The 26,905-nt window shown below is 50.0% G+C and overlaps 1 protein-coding gene across 2 annotated transcripts; it reads left to right on the top strand.

Annotated features, from left to right (window-relative positions):
* The first annotated feature begins 1,841 nt into the window (after nt 1-1,841).
* MXD1 (MAX dimerization protein 1) lies at nt 1,842-26,580 on the top strand. 2 transcript variants are annotated; one of them, XR_006680443.1, is made up of 7 exons: nt 1,842-2,119; nt 2,837-2,936; nt 7,956-7,985; nt 19,091-19,205; nt 21,325-21,484; nt 21,767-22,010; nt 25,888-26,580. XR_006680443.1 is itself a non-coding variant. In XM_004710156.4 (6 exons), exons 1-6 carry the CDS (start codon nt 2,047-2,049, stop codon nt 21,952-21,954), a joined length of 666 nt encoding a protein of 221 aa, XP_004710213.1. In that variant the 5' UTR covers nt 1,842-2,046; the 3' UTR covers nt 21,955-23,220. The 2 variants fall into 2 exon arrangements, 1 of the variants encoding a protein (XP_004710213.1); XM_004710156.4 differs by lacking the exon at nt 25,888-26,580 and having other exon boundaries at nt 21,767-23,220.
* The last annotated feature ends 325 nt before the right edge of the window (nt 26,581-26,905 follow it).

Below are 26,905 nucleotides of genomic sequence, written 5' to 3'. Positions count from 1 at the left end.
CACACTGCCTGAGGGCAAAGCTTTTCACCTCACTTGGTCCATGGTCAGAAATAATTCAATGGAGATGAATCTGTGTGGTGACTGGAAATAGATTTAGGCCTCCCACTGTAAACCGAAGCCTCCCACAAACCTGGTGCTCAGAATTGAAGTTTGAATACATGCCATAATTACATTTACACCTTTTCCTTGCTTTTTATCCTAGGGGTTATGAGTATTGGTATTTTGTGACTCAGCCTGGAAGCTGATTTCTTAACTGTCTGGTCTTAGTAGAACCAATAAGTAGAGAGGCACGTAGGTGTAGTTCTCCCTGGAGATGCCTGGACAGCTAAGAGTCACTCATGGGGGGGTGGGGGAGCTATTTCCTCATCTGCAAACTGTAGATAATTAACACGACTTACCTCGTGGGGTTAGAGATAATATAGATAAATCACCTGACATGTAGTTAGTGAGCTATTCTTATACTGGCAACAAACTAAACTTTAAGAAAATTCTCTGAAAGACAACATGCTCTACTCATTCTAGTTTCACATGTCTCAATACTACATTTTAAATTTGAGATGGCAGTATATTATCTAACTTGGGTCTCAAATAGCTTTTCAGATCAGAAACCTTGGTAGGTTCATGCAAGTTCTGAATATACTTTTGAGTTCTGTAAATGTAGCATCCTCTGAAGTTTGTCTATTGATACCATAGACCATTAAGGTAGCAGCAGGTTTGGTTGCTGGTATCATATCACACACCTACAAACACGTCTGAAAAAAGAGACCCTTGAATGGCTTCATTTAGAATTAACACACATTTAGAAATAACACACATGAAAAGTCCCATTCGGTCAAAGAATCTCGGGGTTCAACTTTATTTTGTTGGTACACGAACTTTTTAAGCCAACGTACGTGAGGGAGTGATTCATTATACCATCCGCTCCGGGAAGGAGAAGAAAAACTCCTCCGGAGAGGACACAACAGTTGCTGTATACCGCAGCCCTCTGGGGAGCAAGAACACAAAAACCGAGGGGCGAGCGTGATACCGAGGCGGGCTTTTTATTTTCCTCCAAGCTCCACAGACACGTGGCGCCGCCGGAGCCAGAGAGCCGTCGGCCGTCGCCAGGCTGCGGGCTTCGCTCCCTTCAGGGGGATTTGCGGCGGCGTCCTAGCTCACCTGAGTCCGGAAAGCCGGGACCTCTGGGCCGGAGCTCTGGCCCCGATCCAAGGTGGGCAGAGCGCCCTGGGGAGGCGCAGGGTGCGCCTCCCACTCGAGGGACCCCAGTGCGAGAAGTTTTCCCCAGGGCCGAGGCCCGGCAACAGGTCCGAGGCGGAGCCGGGCGAGGCCGGTGAATCAGCACCGCCCAGCGCCCGGCCGGCCTTCTACCCGATGCCAAACCCAGGCGGGATGGGCCCGGCTGCTTCCCGCCAGCCACTCAGGACTGTCCGGACTTGGGAAAAGGTGACATCATCGTAGTTGGGAGGTTTCCGAAGGTCCCACCAATAGAAACCAGGCGAAGTAAGCTTGCCAGCTGTAGCGCTTGGCCAATACTAGCAAAGCAAAAGGGGGCCTGGTTGTCGGTCTAGAACCAATGGGAAACGGGGAAGGAGCACGAGGCGGAGTTGCGAATCCCGTCTCCAATTAGGTGGAGGGGGTGGAGCCCAGGCCTTGTCAAGCGTGTCCAACCAGCGAAAGCAGCGGACTTTGCGGGGTGGAGCCAGGATGTCCTCTCCCAATAGGATAAGGACAGGGGCGGGGCGTTCACTGGGGTGTCCAATGAGGAACGCAGCCGAAGCGGGCCTGTCAAGAGAAGGGGCCGGGGGCGGGGGGATGGTGAGTCGGGATAAACACTCCGCGGCGGTGGTGGCTGCTGCTCAGCTCCTGTTCTGTCACGGTTTCGGCAGTGTCCTGCTCGCCGGCCTCCTCCCGCTTCCAGCGAGCGTGGTCACCGGACAGGCTCCCTCAGCTCTGCTCCACGGGGCCCACGGCGGGGCGCGGGTGTCCGGCGGCGGCGAGCCCGTGTGCAGTGGGGGTTAGTCCCGTGGCTCCGGCTCCCGGTGCAGAATGGCGACGGCGGTTCGGATGAACATCCAGTTGCTACTTGAGGCGGCGGACTACCTGGAGCGGCGGGAGAGAGGTGCACGGAGAACGGAGGGGTCCCGCCGAGTCGGGGCCGGGGCCCTGAGGGGCTGCTCCGCGGGTCGGGGCGCCCGGCCGCTCCGAGGGTTGTTGGCGGCTGGGGGCGGGGGGGCAGAGAGCGCGGCCACGAGCGATCCCAACCCCTCTAGCCTCCCCGCGCGGGCCGCGGGGGGCCACTGCGCCCCAAAGCAATGAATGGGGTGGGAAGGACCCCCCACCCCCGGGCGTCCCGAGCTCCGCTCCACCACCACCACCCCCCACCCTGGCGAGTGGGGTGCTCGGCCCCCTCCGTCAGCCTCCCGGCTCCCTTCAGCTGGGCTCGCCCGGCCAGCCCCTTGAAGGGGAGGAGCGCCTCTCGCCCCCCAGCGCCCCGCGTCGGTCCCGCACCTTCGCCGCCGGAGGCAGGTCCCATTGGCACCAACCTGCTGGACGCTGAGCGGGGTCCGGGCTCGGCGAGCCCATCTCCACAATGCCCCTCTGAGCTGAGGGTTTGTTTGCACACCATTTCAACCAAACACCACCACCACAACAAATCCCTCCCCCCTCCCCCTTAAATCCATATTCGCAGAATTCCACCTTGCTGTATTCAATCCTTTCCACAATATTCTCTTAAAGGGGGGTGAAAAAAATACGGAGAGAGGAAACACTATCATGGGGAAGAGGGAATATTGAGTGTTCTGGGCTCGTTCATTAACTGGACCCTCCGTTTTCCTAGAAGCCGAACATGGCTATGCATCCATGTTACCATACAATAGCAAGGACAGAGACGCCTTCAAACGGAGGAGCAAATCCAAGAAGACGAACAGCAGCAGCAGGTAATTTGGTAAATCTTGCCCTTTCCCTTGTAGATTGTACTGTAGGTGACAGGAACTGCCGCATGTAAGTTGCCTGTTGTGGTGATCCTACCCCTGTGAGGGCCTTCTGTGGGGATCCGAATTCAGCCATGGTGCACACTTGCTCTTAAACCGTCGCAGGAAGCCAGCCCTCCGGTTTGGATTGAGAGCGAGGAAGGAGAAATGGAAATGTTTCACATTTCTTTCTGGGCAGTGGTTTTGTTTTTCATTCTGCCTGTTCCCTTTTGGAACAAACATCTGTGGAAGCTTCAAGTGGGATTAGCAGCCCTGACCGCATTCTGTCTTCAGAAGTTGGAGATTCAGGGCAAGTTTTCTGTCATTGAAGGAAGCCTCATATGATCAATGTTTTACTCTTTCGCAGTGAACACTAGAAAACAGGTGAAGAGATCTGACTTGTCCCCCCTGATAGGCTTTCATATTTGACATGTTAATTCAATTCCGTGCTTTGTTTGATAATCTAATGGGTTGCATCTATTTATAATGGCAATGAGGAATTCTTGAAATTACCCCAAAACTTACCTGTTTGGTGACAGAGGAAGCTGAAATATTAAAGTGTTACTGTGCCACAACCCTTTTATGGAAGCCTTATAAATTGCCTGTGAATCTCACTGGAAAGTACTTGGTTAATGGTCAGTGAAATCACATATTAAAGTCCTAAGAATAGTTCCTGACACATTAGTGCCCCGACAACGCTACTGCCCTCTCTTACCCTCTTTTATCCTTACATTTTTAGTTGACTAGGAAATCTGCCTTATTGCATCCTTTCAATTATCCCTTTCAAGCCGGTGAATTAAAAGCATTCACTTTTCTCATCGTTGATTTAGAACCTCCTCCTCCTCCATCCCTCCCCAGTTAATACATCTCTGTGTCTGAGTAGCCTCTGTGGTGAAAAGCCAGAACATTCCCACTTACACCTGAAACTCTCTTATTCCTGCTGCCTCTTCTGTCCTTAGCTCACCCCCATTGTCATCATGTTGTTAGTGGAACATAGGACGTGTGCAGCACACATCTGCTCTTAAGTAAGAAAGCGCACACAGGATGAGCCTGGTCGTTTTTCCTTGCCCTCCTATCATCAGCAATACCTGAAAGTAGCTCATAGTTGTGCGCATGGGTACTAAGCCCTTCACTACAACTGTGACTACTGACTTGGATTATAAAATGGTATAAAAACAAGTTGTGTTACTTTTTGTGACCGTATTCATTTTCAGCTTTTTGTTTGGGGGAATGAACAGCCTGAGAGGCCCTGGGTTTATTTTTCTGGAAAAGTAGAGTTTGCTGTGTTATTATTGCCCACTTATGGTATGGGAGGAGTCCTGCATGTTCATAGTCCAGGTTTACTGCCTTTAACATTTTGTTGTTCCTGGGTTTTACAGGAATGTTGTGGCAGAGTGTAGGAGGATGGGGAGTCTCCATTGAGGAGAAGGTCTTGATCCCAGATTAGGGGGGAAAAGGCTAATAGAGAGTTTCAAGCCAAAATATGAGTTCCTCCTTTCCTTTTCTTTCCCTCTCTCCTTTTTCTTCTTTCCAGTAATCAGTATGATTCCTGAGAGATGGCCATAACTCCTGATGCCAAAAGCACCAGTCTCACTCTGTTAATAAACCTGGTTTGCTTTTCGGGATTAGAGTGTTTCCAGGGAAACAATCTCAGTTGTTCAATTCTTGACTAATAATTAATGTGACATCTTCAATGGTGCAAGGATCTCTGAGAGAACATGGTTAAAGCAGGAGATGGCCCCCTTGCAAGCCAATGCAGCAAAAGCAGGTGTTAAGGTTGAATGTGATCGCTTCCTTGGCAACCTGTCTGGAGTGACCCTTACCTGGGCAGTCAGACATCTCACCGGAGAATGCAGCTTGGCTGTGGGATGGTTGGAGGACAAGGGAGCGGTCGCTGCCAGTTTACAGAGCCACTGAATTGCCGCTTCTTCTTAATTCAGGTTGAATTGTGGTGCACTTTGCGTGTAGAATCTGGGGAGTGTTTTTCCTTGGGCAACCCAAACTAAAGATTTAACCAAATATCAAGCTTCATGGGGACAGAAAATGCAGATGTTAATCAAGTTCCACTAGTAGCTGACTTGAAAAACAAAAATAAGGAAATTATGAATATTAATTGTTTGGGGATCATCAGAAAACTAACTGGTAGGCTATAGGCATATGCATGTGGAATCCCTCTCACCCCCCATCCCCCTATTGATTTTGAAAGTCCATTACTCATTACTTAGATGCTATTCAGAGCTATTAAAAGTGTGATCTGCTAACTAAGTAAAACAGACATTATCACTCCTGTGAAAGGGGAAGTTCAAGGCTTGCTAACCAGTTCTAAGACCGGGGTTACAGAGCTGACTGACAGGGAGTCTTTCTGAACCCGAGGGCTGTTCCCCTTTTGCAGGTATTGTGTAGTATAGTGCAGTTACCTTTTTGTTAGAATATTTGCCTTTATTATCAGAGATTATACTTCCATTATCAGTGAATCCAGGATTATCCAATCTTTTCAATAATCACGTGGAAAATAGTTGGCTCACAAAATAAATACGTGTTCTTCTAAGGTCTTGTTTCCCAAAGTGGGTGGTTCCACCCTGAGAGGTGCTGGATGACTGGGCGGGACTGCGCGCGAGCAGACACCGACATTTTATCCTGGAGTATGAGCTGTAGTACAAAAAGTTTTCATTGCCAAGGGGGCTCCGAGTAATTCTTCCCCACGCACTCCCGAAAAGGGGCCAGTAGACTACATCAGTGTGGGGCCCTCTCCTCTAATTAAAAATATGTGTGTTTACTCATCAACAGAGGGTAGCAGGCGGTTTCTGAACTGACTCTTCTTGAAAGGTCTGCTTTTTTACTAAAGATGCAGTTTCAAGAAACCAAATACTCTTCATTAACACACACACACACACACCCCTTGAAAAATCACCAGTTGTTCGATTTTCCTAATCACCAAGTAAGAGTGGTAGATTCCAGAACTCGGAGCAAAGTTTAGAAGCAGTGGTGCTTCCTTTGGAATTTGTTCAAAGGTTATCTTGGGAATATGTGTGTGTATGTGTATGTATGCTATGCATATGTGTGTGTATGTATGTATATATATATATATATATACACACACACATACATATGTGTATATATATATATACACACACACACATACATATACACATACATATATATATACATACATACACACACATATGTATGTAGTATATGTATTCTACGTTGTCATCTCTGTATATGTGTGTGTGTATGCTATGCATATGTGTGTATGTGTGTATATATATATACACATATGTATGTAGTATATGTATTCTATGTTGTCATTTCTGTTCCCAGAGACCACACTCCTTTCAATGTAGCCACCCTCCTCACTTCCTTCTCCCACTTTGTTCATCGGGGAAATCTTGACCAGCTGCTGTCATACACACGCATCCATTTAAAAAAAAACCTGTCAGACTTTGAACTTGTTATTTCCTGTGAAACCTAAACTGCTGGCCAGCTTCTTGTTAACTGCGGCATCCTGCTGGCCGTGGTAGGAAGTAAACCTTTAGGGCCATGTGACTGAAGAACACGGAGGAGGAGAAGTAGCCAGGTGAACCAGTGGAAAGCTTGTAAGCTAACCAAATTTAAGGCCTATAGATCCTTATTCCAGAAAAGCCAACATTCGAAAATCTAAAATGTTGTCATTCTTTTCTCGGTTACCTCACCCCCGGCCACCCCTGAAAAAGACTCGCTATGCTAAGGGCTTCTGGGAAAGATGGCTTAATGCTGAGTTAAAATGTTCCCATTTCAAGATCCTCCCCATACTACCAGCACCGCCACCCAACCCCTGGTGTGAGTGAACTTGGAGGTGGTGCCCCCCGCTCCCTGTGTGAATGGCTGAACATTCATGCAATAGTGTCCCTCCATGATTGTGTGAGAACTTTCCTTCTACACCCCATACGACACAGAATGCATGTGCTGAGCCAGGGAGTGAGCAGTTCTTTCTGTAGGAGCGGTCAAGGTTCAGCTCGTGTGATGCTGGGAGGTCACTCTTGCTCCCCAGGTTTGCTTCCAGCTGGTTTGGGAGGGGTGGTGTGAGGAAGGACACCAAAGTGGCTGCATTGACTGACTCCTTGGGGTTTTTATGGACGCCTGCCCATGAGTTCAAGGTCAGCTATAAACCTACTAATGATATGATTTCAGATCCTCCACAGCTTTCATCCAAGGCTCTCTAATCACGTTTACAGCTGGGACTTCATTGATCCACGCTTGTTCAGTAGCTGATTGGCAATTATGGTTATCCCCATGGCACAGAGGGGTTAAACTAGGACAGGGTGGTGGCCCAGAGTCTGGTTTCTCCCACCACACCAGTCAGCGGCAAAGCCCGGGCTTCGACTTTCCCCTCCAACTGCTGCTCCACCTAGTCATTACGTTGAGCTGAGCGGTGGAAACCCTTTCCTCAGGTCCCCTGGCAGCTGCTCGACAGGAGCATCCTTCCGGAGACTGGATGTGGGACCGTGGCTATTTTAGGGAACAGCAAGATTGAGGGAGAGGTTATTTCGCCGGTCTTAAACCATAGCCTATAGTTACACAACCTAGCATAAAATCGTAGTATGCTACACTTCAAGAAATGTGCGGGGCGAGGGTGAGGGGTGCCCCCCCCCTCCCCCGACTGTTCTGCCTTCAACTTTGTGGTCTTATATAACTCCAAGTCACATCGCAGCGTGCAGCTGTTTTTGTATAAATAGACCCTTTTTATTTCCTGTCTTAAAATGGATTCCTTTCCCTCTAGGGACTGCATGCCTCTCAGTTTGTTAATCTCCTGGAATACTATTTTAGGTGTTTACATTTATTTAACTCAATTGGATGAATTTCATCAGTAGAGTCCAGTGAGGGTTTCTCCCCGCCCCCCCTCTTTTTTCTCCCACCAGCTTTGGAAAGTAAGAATAATCATCAGTTGATGTTGAATTTATCTTCCAAGATGAGAATAAATCTTTGTCTTATTGTTTCCTCTTTCAGATCAACTCACAATGAAATGGAGAAGAATAGGTGAGTTGGGGGTTGGGGCAGAGGAAGGGGGGTAGGGAAGTTGATGCGTTCTCTGTTCATAAAGTTGACACTTGACTGCTCCCTTTCCCGCTAATACCCCTCCTTTAAGAGAACCCTCTAAACAGCCCTGTCCAGAAATCATTTCGTTCCAAAGACCACACCCTCAACTTTCATTCCCCAACCCACTCCTGACGAAGGTTGCTGTGAATGGCTGCTCTGCAGATCATAGGCAGGGTGTCCAAGAACAGGATTTGTGGTGGTTGTTTGTTTTTAATTACATGCTACTGGATACACCTGGCGGTATACCTTTCAAGTCTTACAGAGAGATGTGCAAGGCGCTTCCCAAAAAAGTTGACGGAAAAAAACGGAACTAAAAGATAATATATATACACGCATACAAACACGTATATACACAGAAATGGGTATGTGTACTTGCAGTTTACTTATAAGTGAGGACTCAAGTTCAAGTAAATGCATGTATGAGAGAAGTTGGAGGTGGCGACCACCCAGAGGTGGCCTGCCACCCTCATGGGCCTGGCCCCGGCGTGGGCGGGATCTCCCTCACCTGAGCTACCTCCTGCTGCCGAGCCAAGAGGGCGCAGGCTGCTGGTTCTCAACACCGGTTGCTCGTTAGAACCACTTGCAGAGCTTCTATTTGAACGTAGTTCTGAAAATGCCTTAAATTAACTATGTTGTGCACACATAAGTATTTTGGTGGTGGGTGGGGAGAGAACAAATGCCTATTTCTCTGTGTATAAAATAGCTTTTTCTTACTTCTCAGAGACCAAAGTAGGGAGAGTCCTGTAGTCAGCTCCTGCCTATCCGTCAGCCGGGTAGGACTATCTTTAGTTTGGAAACCATCCCTTTCTCCATAAATGTAACATTTTAGAGCACATCCCACGTATGTTATCTGTAAACACTCCCATTTCTGTATCGAGTAGATAAAAGACTGAAAAAAAAAAAAAAAACCCCCAGGGAGAGTAAATAAATTCCTTGTCCAAATGACACAAAAAAAAAAAAAAAAAGTAACTCGCTTGAACCCCGGAGGACAAAATTAATGATGACTCTTTGTGGCACTTTAAAAAGAAAACAAAACAAAATAAAAAGACCAAACAATGTCCAGATCTCGCCACAGCACTCCTGGTTTGGTTGGTTTGGATTGAGCCTGTGCGCCGGTTTTAAAAGCTCCCCAGATGATTCTCCTGTGCAGCCAGGGCTTACCAGCCACTGACTAAGCCTCATGCTGGTCTCTTAGCTGCCATCCATTTCAGGGACAGGCTCCCCACCCAGAAGGAGTGGTTTCGTGGTGCCTGGCGTGACCAAGACAAGGATGTGTACTGATGGCTCTCTAAGTGTGTGTGGTTGGTCCCTGCAAACCCTCTTTTGAAAAGGTAGTCGGAACGTCAGGATCTGAATGTTCATGTTTCCTCAGTCAAAGGGCAGACCCTGACCAGGCAGGAAGATGGTGGGACCGGGCCAGCATTTGACTTTCGCCACGGCAGTGTAGAGGTGGGTAGGTAGATAAATAGGATGGAAGGAGGTAGGTAAGTGATAGAGAGGGTGTCTCTGGCACAAGTGCTCCTCCCCTCTTCATCGCTCTGTAGTGTGGATCGCGTCTCTGGGCTGGAGCTCCCTTCCTGCTTTAGGAGTTTGTATATCTTGAACTTGAGAGGCATCTCTTTCTGCTCAAGGCAGAAAGGTGAGCCGGGCATGACTTTTCTCAAGTGTACATACTCCCCTATCTTCCTGCCTCTGACGTGAACTGGGTAAGCGGGGCTACCTACTGAAAAGCAGTTCTCCTCCTTGCTAATCATTTAAATAGGCATTATTATTACTTTTATGATTAGGTTTACTATAGCTGTGTGTCTTTCACCTCTGCAGGAATGCCAACAGAGCATGGATTTTATAGTTTATTTTAGCAATTTAGGGATATTTATTTTCTTGCCTACCATGGCTCAAGAACGTGTGCTTGTTGCTGGCGTGTTTAATGAGATTACCACCATCGAGCAGGTTCTGACTCAGAGTGACCCAACAGGACAGAGTAGAACTGCTCCGGAGGGTTTCTGAGGCAGCGAATCTTGGACTTGAAACACCGACCTAGCGATGGATAGCCCAGTGAATTTCCCTACTGCCCCATGAGTGCTCGTTCCTGAGTTCCGTCTTGGGGTATTAAGTGAACACAGTTTCTGTCAGAGAGAGATGCATAGTTTGTCTCGTGAGAAGGATGTAGAGGCTGTTTCAGTCAACACACTCCGTGCAATAGCAAGGGATGCTATGGGAGAAAAGACGCTAGGAAACGGGATTTGATGCCCCTTTTGAGCAAGATGCCTACACTTCAGTCTGCTTCTATGGACCAGTGAGCTTCTACTTGTGAAAGGGAGATTATCTCGTCTCCTAGTGATCCTTTCCTTTCGGTCTTCTCAGGCTTGGTAATTCCTTCTCCGGTCTTGAGAATATGAAACAGAAGAGAAGGAAGTAGGAACTCAGTTTACTTAATACAGCCAAGCACTGGTTGCTGCAATCCCGGGAAGGAGGAGGTTAACGTTGTGGGGCTCTGCACCCTCGTGTGTGTGTGTGTGTGTGTGTGTGTGCGCTTAAGAATTTAAGAGGAGCTGATATCAAGGGTTCAAGTAGAAAGAAACTGTTTTGAGAATGATGAGGGCAACAAATGCACAAATGTGCTTGACACAATGGATGTATGTATGGATTGGGATAAGAGTTGTACAAGCCCCCAATAAGGTGATTTTTTTAAAAGAAAAGAATTTGAGGTCAGGTGAACTGCTGCTTTTGCAGTCTCCCAGTTTTCAGTAGCTGAACCCCTACTAATGAATATTGCTTTGCCAAATGTGTATGCATGCTAGTCAGTCTTACCTAGCCACTTTAGACCATCCCCTCAAATAAAGTCACGGCTCCCCCTCCCCAGTTTGCTTGTTTGTTGAAGGAGGCAATTAGGAAAAGAACGTCTGAACAATGGAATTTTTTCTTCCTCTTTGGTTTTGCAGAGTGGATTCCACATGACTTAGGAGGTTTGGGGTCTGTTTTTAAACAATACTATCTGTGGTGCTTTAGATACGCCAAATATTGTAGCTGGTGTTGCGCTCAGCAACCACGAGTCCAACCTAAGTGTGTTCTTTCCAGCACAGCCGCCCTTCATGCGGGGATCCCGGCGTGGCAGAGGGTGAAAGAGTCCAGCATGGAGTTGGTAGGAGAGGTAGCTAGTGATGGTGGTTTCCATTTAGAGAAATACCTTGTTAAGCTCCTGAGTTGTCAGGTGCTGGGAACACACAGCGAAAGAGACCAGCCCCCCCTCCCCCTGGGAGGAGCTCTGTTTAACATCACTAGGAAGATTTGAAAAATACAAATCATGCTGAATAAATAAGTCATTATTTCAGCAACTAGCGAACACCAATGGAATGTTGGTATCTTTTTGGGGTGGGGAATCACTTGAATTTTTAAAATATTCTTTGATTTGGAAAAATGGGAAGTTCTGAGACCCTCAGAGAATATGAAAAGCACCTTCGTAGCTCCCCGAGAGGCGACCACTAGCACCGTGTGTGCTGCTGTTGGTGTGCTTGTCTGTTTACCAACATGAGATCACAAAGTAGTAACGTGTCACTCACTCCTTCCCAGGCGATGTCTTGAACATTTTTCAATGCCAGTCATAATTCTCCAGTACTCTCTTTGCTGCATAATCAGTCGCATCATCTCATATGCATGTACCATAACTCATTTACCCAAACTCCTATTTTATGTTCTTTCCAATGTTTTGCTGATAGAAACAGTGCTTCTTTACCTTATAGGTACACCCTCGTCCAGCCTCATCTTCTGTAGCTGTGGCTTTAAGGCTGTACACGTTTTTTATGTTTGGTTTGTTGTTTGCTGGTGCTGAATGGCCTATCACCAGACAGGTTGTAAGCAGTGTTTTACATCCTAAGTTGTTATTCGAACTGAGTACTTTTATGGATTTGATACATAACGTAGAAAAGACAACTTATTTTAATTTGCATCTCATTACTTGCGTGCTTGAGCAATCTTTATCTCTTTATTGACGGGTGTGTGTGTGTGTGTGTGTGTGCACGCGCAGTCTGTCACATAACCTTTGGCAGGTGTCTACTGAAGGGGTTTTTCTTGGGGGACAGATTGTAATATAAAGGATCCATCTGGAAGATGTGTCCCCGTCTATCAGATAATCGTTTATCGTTTACCTTTATGGAGTCAAGTCTCTGGCTGATTGAAGTTGCGGTCTCACGAATGCCTTGATTATGGCCTGGTCGGTTTCAGTACTTGTTCTTCGAGTCCACGTCCTGCCTGCTCTTCCCGTGGCAATGTAAAACAAAAGCAAAACCCGCACCCATTCCCGCCAAGTCAAATCCAACGCCCAGCGACCTTCTATGACAGAGTCCAACTGCCCCGTGGCGTTTACGAGGCCATAATCTTTACAGGGATGGACTGGCACGTGGAGCAAATGACCACCTGTCTCTCAGCGGCCCGAGCACGAAGCAGGGCGCCCGTGCCAGTAGACATGGTTTTACTTAGTGAGTTTCCATCCCGCACGTCAGTGTCTGCAAAAGCAAACCTCACCTCTTCCCTTCCTCCTCCTCCTTTTTCTTTTCGTCTTAATTTCACGAAGGCCTTAGCTATTTTCACCAGTTGATTTTTTCCAGAAGAACTTTATAATCATTTCACAAATATCCCACCCCCAAGCTCCTTTGGAATTTCCGAAAAAGTGCGCAATTCCAATGTACATAGCTCTCAAAAAGTGTATCTTGCCGTGTCAGATCTTGCCATCTGGATTGGTGTGCCATCAGTTCAGGCGTCTTTCCGCTCTAGTGTTTCCATGTAGGCCTTGCCCATTCCTGAAAGGATATTCCTGGGATTTTATATTACTTACAATTAGGCCCCTAGTGTACTTACTAATTCTCGTTGGGCTACAGAAAAGCCTTTCATTTTGTTATTGTTATATGTCCTTTATGAATTGTAATTCCACCGTGTCTTTTCTCTTAACTGTGAATCCACCCCTTCCACCCCATCCCCCCCGGTCGAAATGCCTTTCAGCAAATGGAGATTGAACGAATGCCTGTCAGCTCGCTGCTGCCAGTTGGTCGGGAGTCAGGCGCTAAAATGCACTCTGTTTCAAAAGAAGGCCCTGGCATCTCCTTTAATAGTAGACACCCATTTTTCTGGAATGGTACATATGCAGGCTTTGCTGGAATTAGCCAGCTGGTCTAGGGAGGTTACCTCTGGCAGAGTCTTCTGACCCTGTGACAAAAGACTTTTTGTGTGCTCTGTGGGAGAACTCAGCAGGCGCATCGGGGCTGCTATGTCATTGGGTTGGACCGTCTTCCAGTGGCATCTGACCTGGCACGAGGGACCATTGCAGTCACGTCTCTCCTGGCAGCCTCTTCTGTCCGCAAGCCCCTGTCATTGCTTCTCTTGAGTTTGTCGATACCTTGTGGGTTAAGTTGGCGTGTTGTTGCGTTGTGTTTAGAAGGGCCCACGCCTTGACTAGGAAGAACAGGTGTGGGCCGGACTTCTGCACCGGCTCTGAGCTGTGCTGGGCATTGCGCCACCCGCACTGAGGCTGCACTTCCTGGACCACATTCACGTTTCACTCGAGGGTTTCCTAAGAGGGGTCCATGTGGCTGTGTTGCCACATGGGGCTAAGGGCGTGGTCTGGCGATTACAAAGGAGTTGCAGAGAGACCAGTGTGCACACTTGGTCTGTGTCAATGGCGTGGGGGTGGGTCATATTTGTCCCAGCAGCATCGCACTCTCAGATCAATGGCCCCCATCTGCCCTCGGAAGAACCTGGAGAAGAGAGAGGTGTGTGCCAGCGACTCCACCAATTTCCATTCCTGTGCACAGAGCACTGGCGGTACTCTAACTTCTTAATGCCACAGACACTAATAGTCACACGGTGAGGTGGAGTCAACAAGGACTAATTGGAATAGAAAAGGAAAAAAAAAAAGCCCGGTAGGCATGACAGCCTGACCAGCTTTGTGGAAAAGTTTAAGTGAAAGATGTTTTCGGATTAGGGAAAAGGAAGCACAGGTCCGGTGAAGGGCAAAGAGGAGCCTGTTGTAGAATGTTGGGTGGGAGCTGGTGTTTGTGGTGCTTCCTGCGATCATCTGTTTACATAGCTGACCCCTCTTGAAGCACCTCAAAGACTCCTTATTCAACTTCATGTCCCCAGCGTCTAAGGAAATCGCAGTCATGGTTAGCAACCCTTTGGGCGCTACTCAGGGAATAAATGAATGGAGCGTATGTTTCCAGAGTTTCACCTGTGAACCTAATCACATAGCTGCCACCCTGACTCGCTGCCACCCTGTCCATTCTGCACACAGGAAGCCTCTGCCTGGGCCATGCCCTTTACTCTGAAAGTCGAGGGGAAACACAGTTTGAGCTCCACCTTCCAGAGAGAAAAGTGAGCTCCCTTAAGAGAGCACCCCCCCACCTTCCACCCCCGCCAAAAAACAACCCTCACAGCAGGCATGCCTGTGTACACTGCACCAGATCGCAACTACATACCAGGAAGAACTCCGGGAGCAGCACCCGAAGTTGGTAGCTACTTTGAGCAGCTCTCTGTGTGCTCTACTTGCGATCGTTCTTCAGTTACACCTAACCCCCACTTTACAACTCGGTCCGCCTGCGCGTGAGCATGCGGAGAATTAAGGGAGCTGTGTCTGCAGGCAGAAATAGGAGCTTCCTTCAGCCTGGTCCAAAGGCACGCTGGTTGGCCCAGGTGCCATCTGCCCATGCCAAAGCATGGTAGGAGGTAGTGCTTCCAGCAGCCCAGAGCTGTCTTCATTAATGACCTCCTTCACGTGGACAGTTAGTTTGCCATAACTCATGTCTGCCAAAAGCTATGGAAAGTCACAACAGAAACCACGTGGCATTCAAATAGATTTCATTTGCATCTTTAATGGAATTGGACTTCATTTTTGATGTTAACCCCACCCATCCCATCCCATTTCCACCAACACACACACACACACACCAACCCCCTCCGCTATTTTCTGAACCGACCATTCTTTTCCCCCAAGGGCTGTCAGGGTTATCGCTGTCATATGCTAACTTTTTTTTTTAATCTATTCTGAGCCCTATTTCTGGAAACGACTGTGCTGCTCACATGGTCAGTCTGTACTCCTGTTCAGAGTACCCACACTGTTTTGAATTACCAGAGCTTTATAATCCAGTTCAGTATTGGGCCAACACATTCCTCTTCACTGTTCTTCTCCATGCACATGGATTCTTCTTGGTGCTTTCTCCACCCGTTTCCTGACATTAAAAGGGATTTATCATTGGCTTTTTCTTTTCCTCTTGGATATATATTCAGTCTGAAATACATGTTCGGTATAGCTCAGAGAGATCTCTTCCGTCTTGGGGGACAAAGGCAGTTTTACTCGGAGGGTCACGTGCAGACTTGTGCTGTTTCTCTCCATTCCTTCGGGCTCTCTCAGCAGTTTTGATCACTCCCTTCCCAGAGAGCCCTCCCTGCATCATCTCATGCTGCTTCCTGACATCACACGAGAGGCGCTGTAAGTTAGAGACTGGGTGTGACAGCCAGAGATGCGATTCCATTTCCCAATCAGTGTGTGCAGGCCCTTGCTGTAGAGACGGGGGAGAAGCCTGGGTGCCCACCCTTCGGAATGCTGCTCCTGACAGCGGGTGACAGAGAGACAGGCACCTTCTTCCCAACCATAGGCTGCCTTCTGCCCCTCCTACATGATGTGGGTGGCCCCGAAGGACTTCTTCCTATCGCAGGCATTAGCTTTACGAAATGCTGGTGAATTTTTTGTTTTTAATGTTAAAAATAGTGCCTTTAGCCATAAGCAAGATCTGTTTCCTTGGAAAATGGATTCAGTTTTCCACTAAGTCTTCTCATTCCAGAAGATGTCTGTTTTCCTCACGGACGGGGCCAGGAAGCTGAATTTTACCAGAGTGTCTGTTTGCCTAGTGAGATACTTTGGAGTTGCCTGTCGATTTAAAAAGGAATATGACAGTGCTGTAATTATCTGTGTCTGCTCACAGTCATTATCCCTCTGCAAAGGAAGCTAGATTGAAAGAAAAATCGCTGCCATAGATGGAGCGCTGCATGTCCAGCCCTGGGCTCCCGGGCTCCCGGGCTGCTCCCGCTTAGCTGGGCCTCGGTAGCCCCACCGGCCGCTGGAACACTGCTGCTCGGAGCAGGTGGTTTGCCTGAGCTCCGGGAGGAAGTGGCAGAGCCGGGTTCTAAACCTCCACTCTCAATCAGCACTCTAATATCTGGTAATGTAGTGAGTGACCGACCCGGAACATTAAAGAAAATGACAAAGAAATTCATTTGGGGACACTTACAAAGCAACAACAACCTACTGACGAGAAGCTACAGTTTAGTTTTTCTGGTTACCACGATGTGTAGGCCACGCTTGGTTCTGAGCAGTGTTGATGAGAGCGCAGATCAAAGATTGGTGTCTTTATGCTTGAGATACTCAAGAGCGAAGGTATATCAGCCCATTCATAGACTTCCAGGCGATGGTTCTGAAGAGTCAGCAGTGTGTGATGTCTGTCAAAGTTCACGGCCAAGTCCAGGGCAGCGTATCAAGTTAGTTAGTTGCTGTCGGTCCATTCTGGCTCCTGGTCATCCTGGGTGTTGAGAAGAACTGTGCTGGGAGCAGGGGGGTGGGGGGTGGGGTGGGGATAGGCCTCTGGAGGCTGTGCTCTTTCTGAAGTGCATCGCCAGGCCTGTTCCCCGAGGAGCCTCTGGGTGGGTTAGGTATGTCTGATCCTCCCAGGGATCAGCGCAAGAAGAGGGAGCCAGGGCTAGGCATAACCCTTTCCTGCTGGGGCAGGAGAGCAGGAGGCAGCTTTTGGCAACAGAGGGAAGGCGGTGAGGAAGATCAGAGCCAGGGTCAGACAGAAGGATTGGGTGGCTTCCTGTTGAGGATCTATGGACAAAGGGGGCCACACCAGTACATCTAGTTCCCCAGAGGGACTTCAGCCTGGTTCGCAGTGGGGCCCTTGGCCCCTGCTGAAAGACCAGAGTCCTTAGGACTGAGGGAAAGCCGAGCAGGCGCTTGTCTGCCTGGCTCACATCAGGAGCCTCCTAGGGGCCCAGGGGGTAAGGCTGCAGATCTCATAGGGAGGGTGGTCTCAGGGTTGCTGGACCTTGGTGGGAGCTACTAGAAGTGCTACAGAGAGGTCTGCTTGCTGCTTGATCTGAATGAGAGATTGAATTTCACCCCTAGTCAGTAGAACGGAACCTGCTTACTTAATGTATTCCGTCCCTCCATTGTGCTTGGTCCAGGCCAGGCGTGGTCCTGTGCCTGCCTGCAAGGCTGGAGCAGCGAGGGCCGGGCAAGCACACCAAGAGAACTCTGCAGGGCCACGCATTTCCCTTAGCCCCGGCCGGCCAGATGGCCCCTTTCCAGTCCCAGCTGAGGGTGTTCTTTGGAAACCCACATTTGGGTAGTGAAAACGGTCATGAGAATGCGTGGAAAGGTGACTTTCTTAGTACATCTCTATCCTTAGACAAACTTCCTAAAACACAGGCAGACTCACGTCTGTATGTAGACTGGGTGAAGGTGACACTATTCTGGATCACACAGTCTCTACCAGAACCAAGCCAGCTGCCTAGGTTTGGATCTGATTTAAATGTTTGAACTCCTGCACCCAGTTTGAAAATGAAGCTATAAACTTTGCAGGGAGAAATAAGTTAGAGCGCCGGATAAGTGACAAATTGTACTTTCTCCTAACTTCTTAACGCTGCTGTCTACTTCCCCAGCTCTGCTCAAAGGAGCTAATGAGCCTTCCACCTGCCAACCACGGTCACTAATCACATACGCATTGTTACAGTGTCTGTGTGCACACACACGAAGATGGGCTTATACAGCTGTAGGCATGATGTGCCCGTGGTCTCTGTTGGTGCTGCCACGTAACCAGGTATCTAGAGATCATTCACAATGCATAGAGCACTGTCACACACACTTTTGGCAGCTGCCCAGCACTCCACCCGACCGTGTCTAACCAGTCCCCTACTGAGAGTCATTGGGGCGGTTTCCATCTTTGCTCCGACAGATAACACACTAACAAAAACGATGCACACGTGTCCTCATGCGCCACCACCATATACAGCAGTGGCAATGTCATTGTGATGCCAGGGTCCTGGGTGGGAAGGGGAAGCCTGTGCTAAAGGATCCCTTACTCTGGCCTGTTATAATTTGCTGAACTCGGAGGGGCTGTGGGTCACGTCCTAACCCAGAAGGCGAGAGATAGCCCGGTACACGTGCAGGCATTACAGGCTTGATGATAAACGGACTTAACTTTAGAAAACGTCCGTTGGTCACTTCTCTGGTTGTTTTTCTGTTTGTTTGTCTTTCAATATGCATAGTGTTACCAACCAAAGACGCTCACTCGAATCTTGCTGTCCAGAATTAGAAGTTCATCACATAAGTACAGTTGACTTTCCTTTTTAATTAAATGAATATTTTTATGGTGCATCAGGCGGAGGGAGGAGGGGTTTGCACGTCAGACCATCAACTCTGCCTTCAACAGCGCTCACCACTCCTCAGCCCCCTCCCCCGCACTCACCTGTCCTGCCCCTTCTAATGTCCCTTCACCCTCTGATGGGTCTTTCTCCGCCCTTTCACCGGAGTCAGTACCTGTCAGCCTTCTTGTCTGTGGATTCATTTTCTCACCCTTGCCCACCCTCCCTTTGGAGCCTCCACAGTCTGTTCCCCATGGGCTGCTGCAAGTCTTTGTCGTGGTGTTCACCCTTATAGAAGAGGTCTCAGACAAGCTTCGCCCTGTTGCGATTGACTCCCTCAGCTCGGCATATTGTTCTCCAGGCCCATCCGTGTCAGGAGGGTGCTTCCTGGTGCCGGCATACTTGTAGTGATGCAGAGTGTTCTGCTGTGTGGACAGCAAAGTTAGAAAGCTGGGTTTTAACTTCTCAGAGGCTTAGCCCAGAGTTGCCTGGTTTCAGAAGACGATTTTTCGGCAAGAGGTCCTGGTGGCAAGTGGCCGTCGCTGGGCTGGAGCAACTACGCGGACTGCTAGAACCTGTTCTTCCTGGGGGACCTTCCGGCCTTGTGAAAGGCTCACATTCCACTGGTGTTGTTCTTGTAGGCGGGCCCACCTGCGCTTGTGCCTGGAGAAGCTGAAGGGGCTGGTACCACTCGGGCCCGAATCAAATCGGCACACGACGCTGAGTTTGCTCACTAAAGCCAAATTGCACATCAAGGTAAGTGCGCCCTCGGGATGCCTTTCCTTTGTCCTGAGCCTGCCCACGAAGGGGGTGTCTGTTGTTAGGGGCTGTCTGTTAGCAGATGGATACGGGCAGCCCTCGGGTTATGGGCTCCATTCCTGAGTGGGTCCTCATGTCCCATTTGTAGGTAAGTTGGAACAGGTGCACACGGCCCTTACTTAGCCTTACTTCAGAGCAGGAAAATGCTCAAAGCTTTTTCAGCGCTTGAAAGGCTCCAGGTGCCTCCAGGGAAGGCAGTGTGATGAAAAACTGGTTGCGACTAGCTGGTTCAGTCGTTTGGAAGTGGAGGCAAATTGACATCACGTCAGAGTGGTCCCTAAGCCAGGCTGCACTGTAACTCCAGGACACATTCCCTCCCCCTCCAGCCTGCATCTCAAATGAATCACAGGCACCTCAAAATCAGCAAAATGTCCCAAACCTCACTGAACACTGATTCCTTGTCACCCGCAGGCACCCAAAGTGCAGTGGTCCCATGCAGCTGTCCATCCCGTTACATAAGTCAGGGTCTCAGCCTCACCCTCGACAGCTGCTGTGCCTTTGCCTTTGATATCTAAGCCACCTCCGGGCCCTAGGTGTTTCCCAAACGACTTCCATCCGCACCTACCACCATCTACGCCTACACCCCCAAGAACAACCACCCTCTGGCCGCCTTCCTGGAGTCTCTCCAGGCCTCCCCAGGGGTCCTTTCTGAGCTCCTCTCAACACGCCCTCCTACTTAGCACCCTCTGTGCCCAGGCCTGTGAGGCTCCGCCTGGCCCAGCCCTCACCTGCCTCTGCAGCGCTGGAAGTTTTCTCTGCTGTCCACGCCTGCCCTTCCTGCACGGGTTCACACAGGGACTTCTGCGTGTGCTCTTCCCTCTTCCCTCGGTGTGCAGGTTCCCCCTCCCCCCGTCCCCCCAGCCTTCCTCGCCGCATCTTCCGGACATCACTGCACGTGGCGCCATCAGCTCAGGGACTCCGGCCTGCCTGTCACACTGGGTATCACCCTCTCAGCACCTGTCACAGCTGAAACCTGAACCGATTCCATGACTGCTCGTCATCGGCTAGGTGCCTAGCCTGGGAAAGGGCCTGGGGTCTGTTTGCTGGCCGCCTGCAGGATGCCTGGCATGGGCATGAGCCGTGATGTGTAGCTCCAGCAGCAAAGAGCAGAGTTGTATTCAAACTCCTGAGCACTGCGGCCAAAACCATTGTTTGGGTGTTTACAGCCTCAAGATACCTTGGCAGAACAAAGAGCAGCTTAATTATGGTTACTCTCTCCCATATGTGACAGTTCTGGGTGAAAAGAAGCTCTATTTAAAGCAAAAACAACCCCAGTTAAACAGCCCTAATTATCTGAAGGATACGAGAAGCCAGGGACAGATTTACAAAACGAACTGGTGGACAGAAATAATGCTTTCTCAACTCTAACTGTGGGCCATTTGGAATCACAACTTCAAAAGCGGCCCTTAGTTCATGCTCAGGAATGGAGATCAGGTGGGGTTGGGGCCTGGCACAGACGAAGTGCTGTGGAATGGGGCCGGGCACTTGCATACTGTCGGCGTTTTTGTTGTTGTTGTTGTTTTAACTAAATCACTTTTATTGGGGGCTCTTACAGCTCGTATCACATGCCACCCATCAGTTGTATGGAGCATATTTGTACCTGTGTTGGCATCCTCCCTTTCTAGACGTTGACTTTCAGTTTGAGCCGTGGCATCCTACTGTCCTTCCAAAGGGAAGTGGCTCCCTTCCACTCCCGCCACGAGCCATTCTCTCGCTCAGTGGTGATTGCTAGGGGTCTCCCTGAGGAAAAGGGGAAGGACAGGTCTGGGGCTCCTGCCTGCAGTCCCGTGATAATCAAGGGGAGAGGGTGCTGGAGCTCAGCCCCAGAGCCCCGAGATGACACAAGGCCCCCACCCCCCACCCCTCTGTCTGATGCTGAGGAAGACGGCAGCCACTGGCCAGCAGAGTTCCTGCCGCTGCGGAGAACTGGGAGACGAACGGGCCCCCGTGGTTCTGAGGAAAGCTGGCACCCTTCTTAGACAGCGAGGAAGTGGCAGGGTCATTGCCACTGGACCGGCCCCCTCTGGGCTCCAGCAGCTCCCACTCTGACTTGCAGAAACTTGAAGACTGTGACCGGAAGGCCGTTCACCAGATCGACCAGCTCCAGCGGGAGCAGCGGCACCTGAAGCGGCAGCTGGAGAAGCTGGGCATCGAGAGGACACGGATGGACAGCATCGGCTCCACGGTCTCCTCGGAGCGCTCCGACTCAGACAGGGGTGAGCCCCCCCCGAACCCCCGACACCCCAACCCCCCCGCCTGCCTGCAGAGCACTCGAGAAAATGAGTCACTGCTTTTGATTCCGAACATTCGAGTTCTAGGCTCTCCAGGAACGGAACCCCACGCCCGCATTCAGGGCAGTAGCAGCCAAAGAAGGGTTCCGTTCGGGCTGGCTCGTGTGTCCACCCGGGTTTCCAGGGCGCTGACGCTGGCTGCAGACCAAGAAAGCCTTCACTGATCCCTTCTTGTCTCTTGTCCCCACCCCACCCCACCCCCTGCAGAAGAAATCGACGTTGACGTGGAGAGCACGGACTATCTCACCGGGGACCTGGACTGGAGCAGTAGCAGCGTGAGCGACTCTGATGAGCGGGGCAGCACGCAGAGCCTGGGCAGCGACGACGGCTACTCCAGCGCCAGCCTCCAGAGGAGACAGCTCCCGGACTCGCGCCAGACGGGCCTCGGTCTATAGGAGACAGTGCTGGCCGCGGCTGCCTGCGGAGGGCGCTCCCCAGCGGAGCCGATTAGGTAGTGTACTGGACTTCCCATGAGCCCCTGCACGAAATCTCAGTGTACCACCCTGACCAGAGTCAGCTGCGTCCCAGTTAAGAAGGAAGGAAGTGCTAGGGTTGGTGGGTTTCCGAACGCATCCTCGAGCGGCACCTTCTCTCCGTACAAAAACAGGAAAAGATGGGCTCCGAGTGACTGTACATTCCAATCACTTTGAAGCACCCAAGCCCCAGACCGAAAAACCAACTTCCAGCGCTCCGCCGGGGCCCTCCTGCGGTCCTCCCCACCATGCGGTCAGACCGGGCCCAGCACGACTGCCCCGAGCGTGTCTGTGTTTAGGCAACTTGAAGGAGACGAGCTTGTAAAGGTGAGATCCTGATCTCACAACTCCAAAGGCCAGCTTTGAAAGCAGCATTTAAGAGCACTTAGCCACAGCCCCTCCCCGCAGTGAGGACGTCTGTCCGTCAGTCCGGAAGACCTCCAGAAAACAGACCTTCCACCCACGCCCTGCCCACCCGACCCGACCCGGGCGCGGAGGGAGCAATCCTTCTCCGTCCGACTGTGTCTTCTACAGGCCCGGTACGGTTGGTCCTCGCCAACAACGGTACAATCTATTTTTGTGCGATGCTCTTGGGACTCCGCTAGCCCAGGACACACTCTCCCCTCCCAGTTGGTTGATGCGACTTGTCTCTGGGACTTTTTTTTTTTTCGGTCCTACCTCAGAGATAATGAGATCTCCAGTTCCCACTTAACACAAAGTGATTATGCCTCTTTCTCCCTGACCCCAGCCCAAAGAGGGACATTTGGTCCGATTCTCATCTATTTTCCTATTGAACTTTCAGCAGTCACTGGCCTTGGCACTAGCTGAGCTAGTGGCCATCGCCGGTGAAAGGGAAACCCACGTTTCTACTCTGCGTCCGTCCGTGCAGGAGAGGACGGGCGGCCTCGGAGCTTCCCTCTCCTTGGCATTAGTCTTGGACATGCCCAGAAACTTCTTGCTGGAGCCTTTGGGGGTTGGTAGTTTAAAAGGCTGATTTTTCTTTTCTTTTCTTTTCTCTTTGGTTCTGATTTCTCCCCGAAGTGGTCTCCCACTTTGTAGCATTTTTATTTAAGCTAAAACAGAGCACATGTATATGTAAATAAGACACATGAAATCTATAAATGCTATTTATTCATTTTATATAAACTAATGTAATGGAAAATAAATTCTTATGACTTTGTGCTTTTATAGATGTCCTAGGAACTTTGTAGGGATCCACAAGCTTGGTCTCCCTCCTCCTTCTTACGTCTGCACTGACTCTGGTGAGGTCTGGAGGCTTCTGCCCTCCGGCCAGTCTTTTCTCGGTGAATCTGAACCACTTGTGAAGTGTGCAGTGCAGCAACGAGAGAGAGAGACTGTGTGTGTGTGTGTGTGTGTGTGTGTGTGTGTGTGTGTGTGTGTGTCACAAAGCAGAACATTCCTGATCTCCACAGACGCACTGCGATCTAAGGGCTCCCTGGCTGCTTGGGTGGTAGTGGGCAGCCTGTCCTTGCTCCCCGGCTGGCCGGCCGGTGGCCTCACACCCCACAGCCTCACAGCGCACCCCACCCCTCCCTCCACCTTCCACGCACCTGACACAGACGTTTCAAGTGCACCCTACACATGCTCCTTCCACCAATGATGAGCACTCGAAACAAAACAAGAATTACTTAGAGAAACAAAGATCCTTTACGCAGTTGTCAGTTTCTCTCTCTCTCTGTCTGTCTTTTTTTTGTTCCTAAATGATTCCAAATTCATCTGTGACGCTTGTTTTTGTTTTGTTTTTCTTCATTTCAGCCAGGGGGGAGGGGGGTGGCTGGGGGAAGGGCAGGTGATAAGAAGGAATTTTCTTTTACTTTTATTGCTGGAAATGTTTCCAAATGACCAGCTGAAGATTTGCACTGAAATACAACTTGTATGCCTTTCGCATTTTTAAAGAGAGCCTGCTTCCTGAGTTTAAGCGTGATAGTGTTCCTAGAGCCAGCAGCCAGCCTGTAGCACGCTTGAAAAGACGTACCTGCACTTTGAGGTCCCTGTCGAAGGCCATTCACGAGACCTGGCCAGCAGTTTTGTTTTGCTTTGGTCTCCCTGCTACATCCCCGCACCTCGAGCTCAAGACTTTGAGAAGAGAAGCTTGTGGACTTGTGTCTGGGGAGGGAAGGGAACAAGATGTGCCACGTGTGTGTCCGTTTGTTTAATTGAGGAACAAGGCTCTTGGGAGATGCCATTATTTTCTTTGTTTTAACTGTGCCTTTGAGTTAAACGGCTCTTTTTTGGTTTTGCTTGGCGGGGGAGGGGGGGCCTTTTGGTTGAAACCTGAGCTGTACTGTCCTGATATAAAACAGTCATTACTTGACCTTCGCACTGTTTGCCTGGTCCTTCCCATTGGGTGGCATAGATGTGGGACTTCAGAGCGCTCTGTATTTAGAATGGACGTATGATAAACCGGTCCCTGGGGTAGACGTTGACCTTCCCAGCTCCAGGTGTGCCTAGTAGGCTTCTCTCTGACTCAGTCCTTCAGGACCAGCTAACTCGGCCCTCGGCAGCTACGCCCCCTCGGTCCCCGCTCGAGCAAGCCTCTAACCAGCACCCCTGATTTGCCAGTGTGTCCTCATTCACTGATCCACCAGCATGACGGTTAAGAGCGATGGAGGGCTATGCTTGTTTGTTTGTTTGGGGGGTGGGGGCGGCGCGCACGTGCGTTTTGGGAGTGGTTGATTTTGTTTTTAAGCAAAATGAAAAATCTCTATGAGGCAGGGTTGTTGGGGCGGGCGGGAATGGGCAAAGATTTAAACCCCAGCCTTTAAGACGTTGACAATTTTTCATCACTGTAGATGTGTACGAATATAGGCTCCTCATATTTTTGTGTGAAAGTCGATTTTTAAAATGACTAGGAAAAATACCTGAACTGCTCTCGGACAGATCCCCCGGCAATGCAAATGGGAAAGGAGAGCCGGGGGTCCACGCGTCAGAAGGGATATGTGCGGGCTTCGGCCCCCATCGCAGAAGCCTTGCCCCGCGCCGGCTCTTGAGTGGTGTGCTAGCTCCAGGCGTGTCCTCTCTGCTCCTTCTGCTCAGCAGAGATCTTGTTTCTCCAAGGTGCTGATCGCCACCGCTGGCTCCTCCCTAGCCGCACATCTCATGCTCCTTTTCGTCATTCAAAGAGCGTGCACTTCTCAGCAGAACCCCGTTCTCTCTGCCAACCCCAAACCAAAACCATTGCCCTGCCAATCCCGAAGTGGGCACTGGGGGGGGTGGGGGGTGGTCTTGCCACTGAACACAGTGGTGGTGGTTTTTTAACATGGGCATATTGTCCTTTCACATCCTCTTTGTCCCCAAGTGAAGCACAGGTCCTGACAAGAGGTTTCTTTCCCAGGGGCCTCTCCGCCCCACCCCGGAAGTGACCAAGAGCCAACCCTGGAAACTAAGCGGAAGTGTGATGTTCAAAATAACCATCTAGCACTATCCTGGGGCTTGAGTGGGGATTTTGTGGGCCTTTTCTTTTTTCCTTCTACTTCTCCTTGCCTCTCCTATACCCACACACTATTTAGATCGTTGTGCCTACTACACTGGCAAGAACTCTACATTCGCTGTGTTTGATGATTTACATGTTCCCCACCCCCTGAATCTGAGTTTTTTCCAGGACTTCGCATTTCCCCGGGCTTCTCTGTCTCCTCTCCCGGTGTGTTGAATACGAGGCGGTAGGAGGCAGTCTCCCGCATGCCCTTCCATGGTTTTTCTATGTCTGATTCTGACAGCATGTTTTGGTAGCTGGCTGCTCCTGATTTTTAAAATCCTTCCTGGGGGAACAAGACCCAAAGGACCCTTAGACCCATTTTTCTTTCTTTTTCATGCGCTGCCATCGGATCTCTGCAGACTCTGGGAGGCGGTTTTCTTTTCAGAGAAACCAGGGAAGGTACAACGCATGGCTCATCATGGTTCTGTTTGTTGTTTTTGATTTCTTCATGATCACTATTTATTACATGCGTGATTTTTCTTAGACTCTGTTCTTCTGAAAGAAGAACTAAATGGCCAGCACTTCTAGATTCAGCTATTGGGTGGCTGAAGGAATGGTCGGTCTGTCTCCTGGAAATCATAAAATGAGAATGAGTACGGCATCCAATTCTGAAATGTATCCCGACTTTTGATTTTCCTTTCTTTTACCAGGGGCGCCGGGAGGTTGGGAGCGGGTTCTCCTTAAGCGTTGTCCGGAGAGCCAAACTTGCCTTTTCCTCTTGTGTTTCTGGAATTGGTGCTCTTAGAACGTTGCTGTTAGCCGTCGATTTGGGGGCGGGACAAAGGGGTGGGTTTCTTCCTAATGATGTACACAGCCTACCCGGGAGCAGCGGAGGAGAGTACGAAATTTTGTTTCCAGATATGTTTATTTCCTCCTGTAAATACTCCACCACTGTACAACGTGGGTCTAGACCATAGAGAACGGTGCTTTTTCCTAGTTAGCACATGCATTTTTAGAAACGACCTGTTTTAGAGACTCTTTGCTGTGTCCACGTAAACTTCTGTATTGGTCAACCGTTAACAAATAATAAATTATTTCATTATTAAAGAAAAGTCGTCTCCCGGAGGTTCTGTAACCCCCTCGCTTAACCCTCCCTGGGTGTTTACGTAACATCACTGGAGTCACCGGATGCCTTTTGCTCTCGCCCTTTCGCGGACAAGCACCTGGCCAAACGTGTCCAGCGCCTGGAGTTGGTGGCAAGCATTCTGGCCCTGGGCCTTCGGGTGGCCCGTGTGCTGGTCGGTGTTCGAAACAGCACCATCCTCGCCACCACTGAGACAGCCCTGCTCGCTCCCAGCTCTGGGGCCAGCTCCCTTTGCATGACAGACGCCTCCCAGCAGACCAGCCCACCCTTAGAACAAGCCCCTGAGTTGGTGG

This window comes from Echinops telfairi, unplaced genomic scaffold (assembly GCF_000313985.2).
Source record: "Echinops telfairi isolate 266 unplaced genomic scaffold, ASM31398v2 ScPeMD7_2573;HRSCAF=3158, whole genome shotgun sequence".
In the NCBI taxonomy this organism is placed as follows: Eukaryota; Metazoa; Chordata; class Mammalia; order Afrosoricida; family Tenrecidae; genus Echinops; species Echinops telfairi.
Note: the sequence above shows the minus strand (reverse complement) of the source record. Positions and strands in the feature narration are given on the sequence as shown.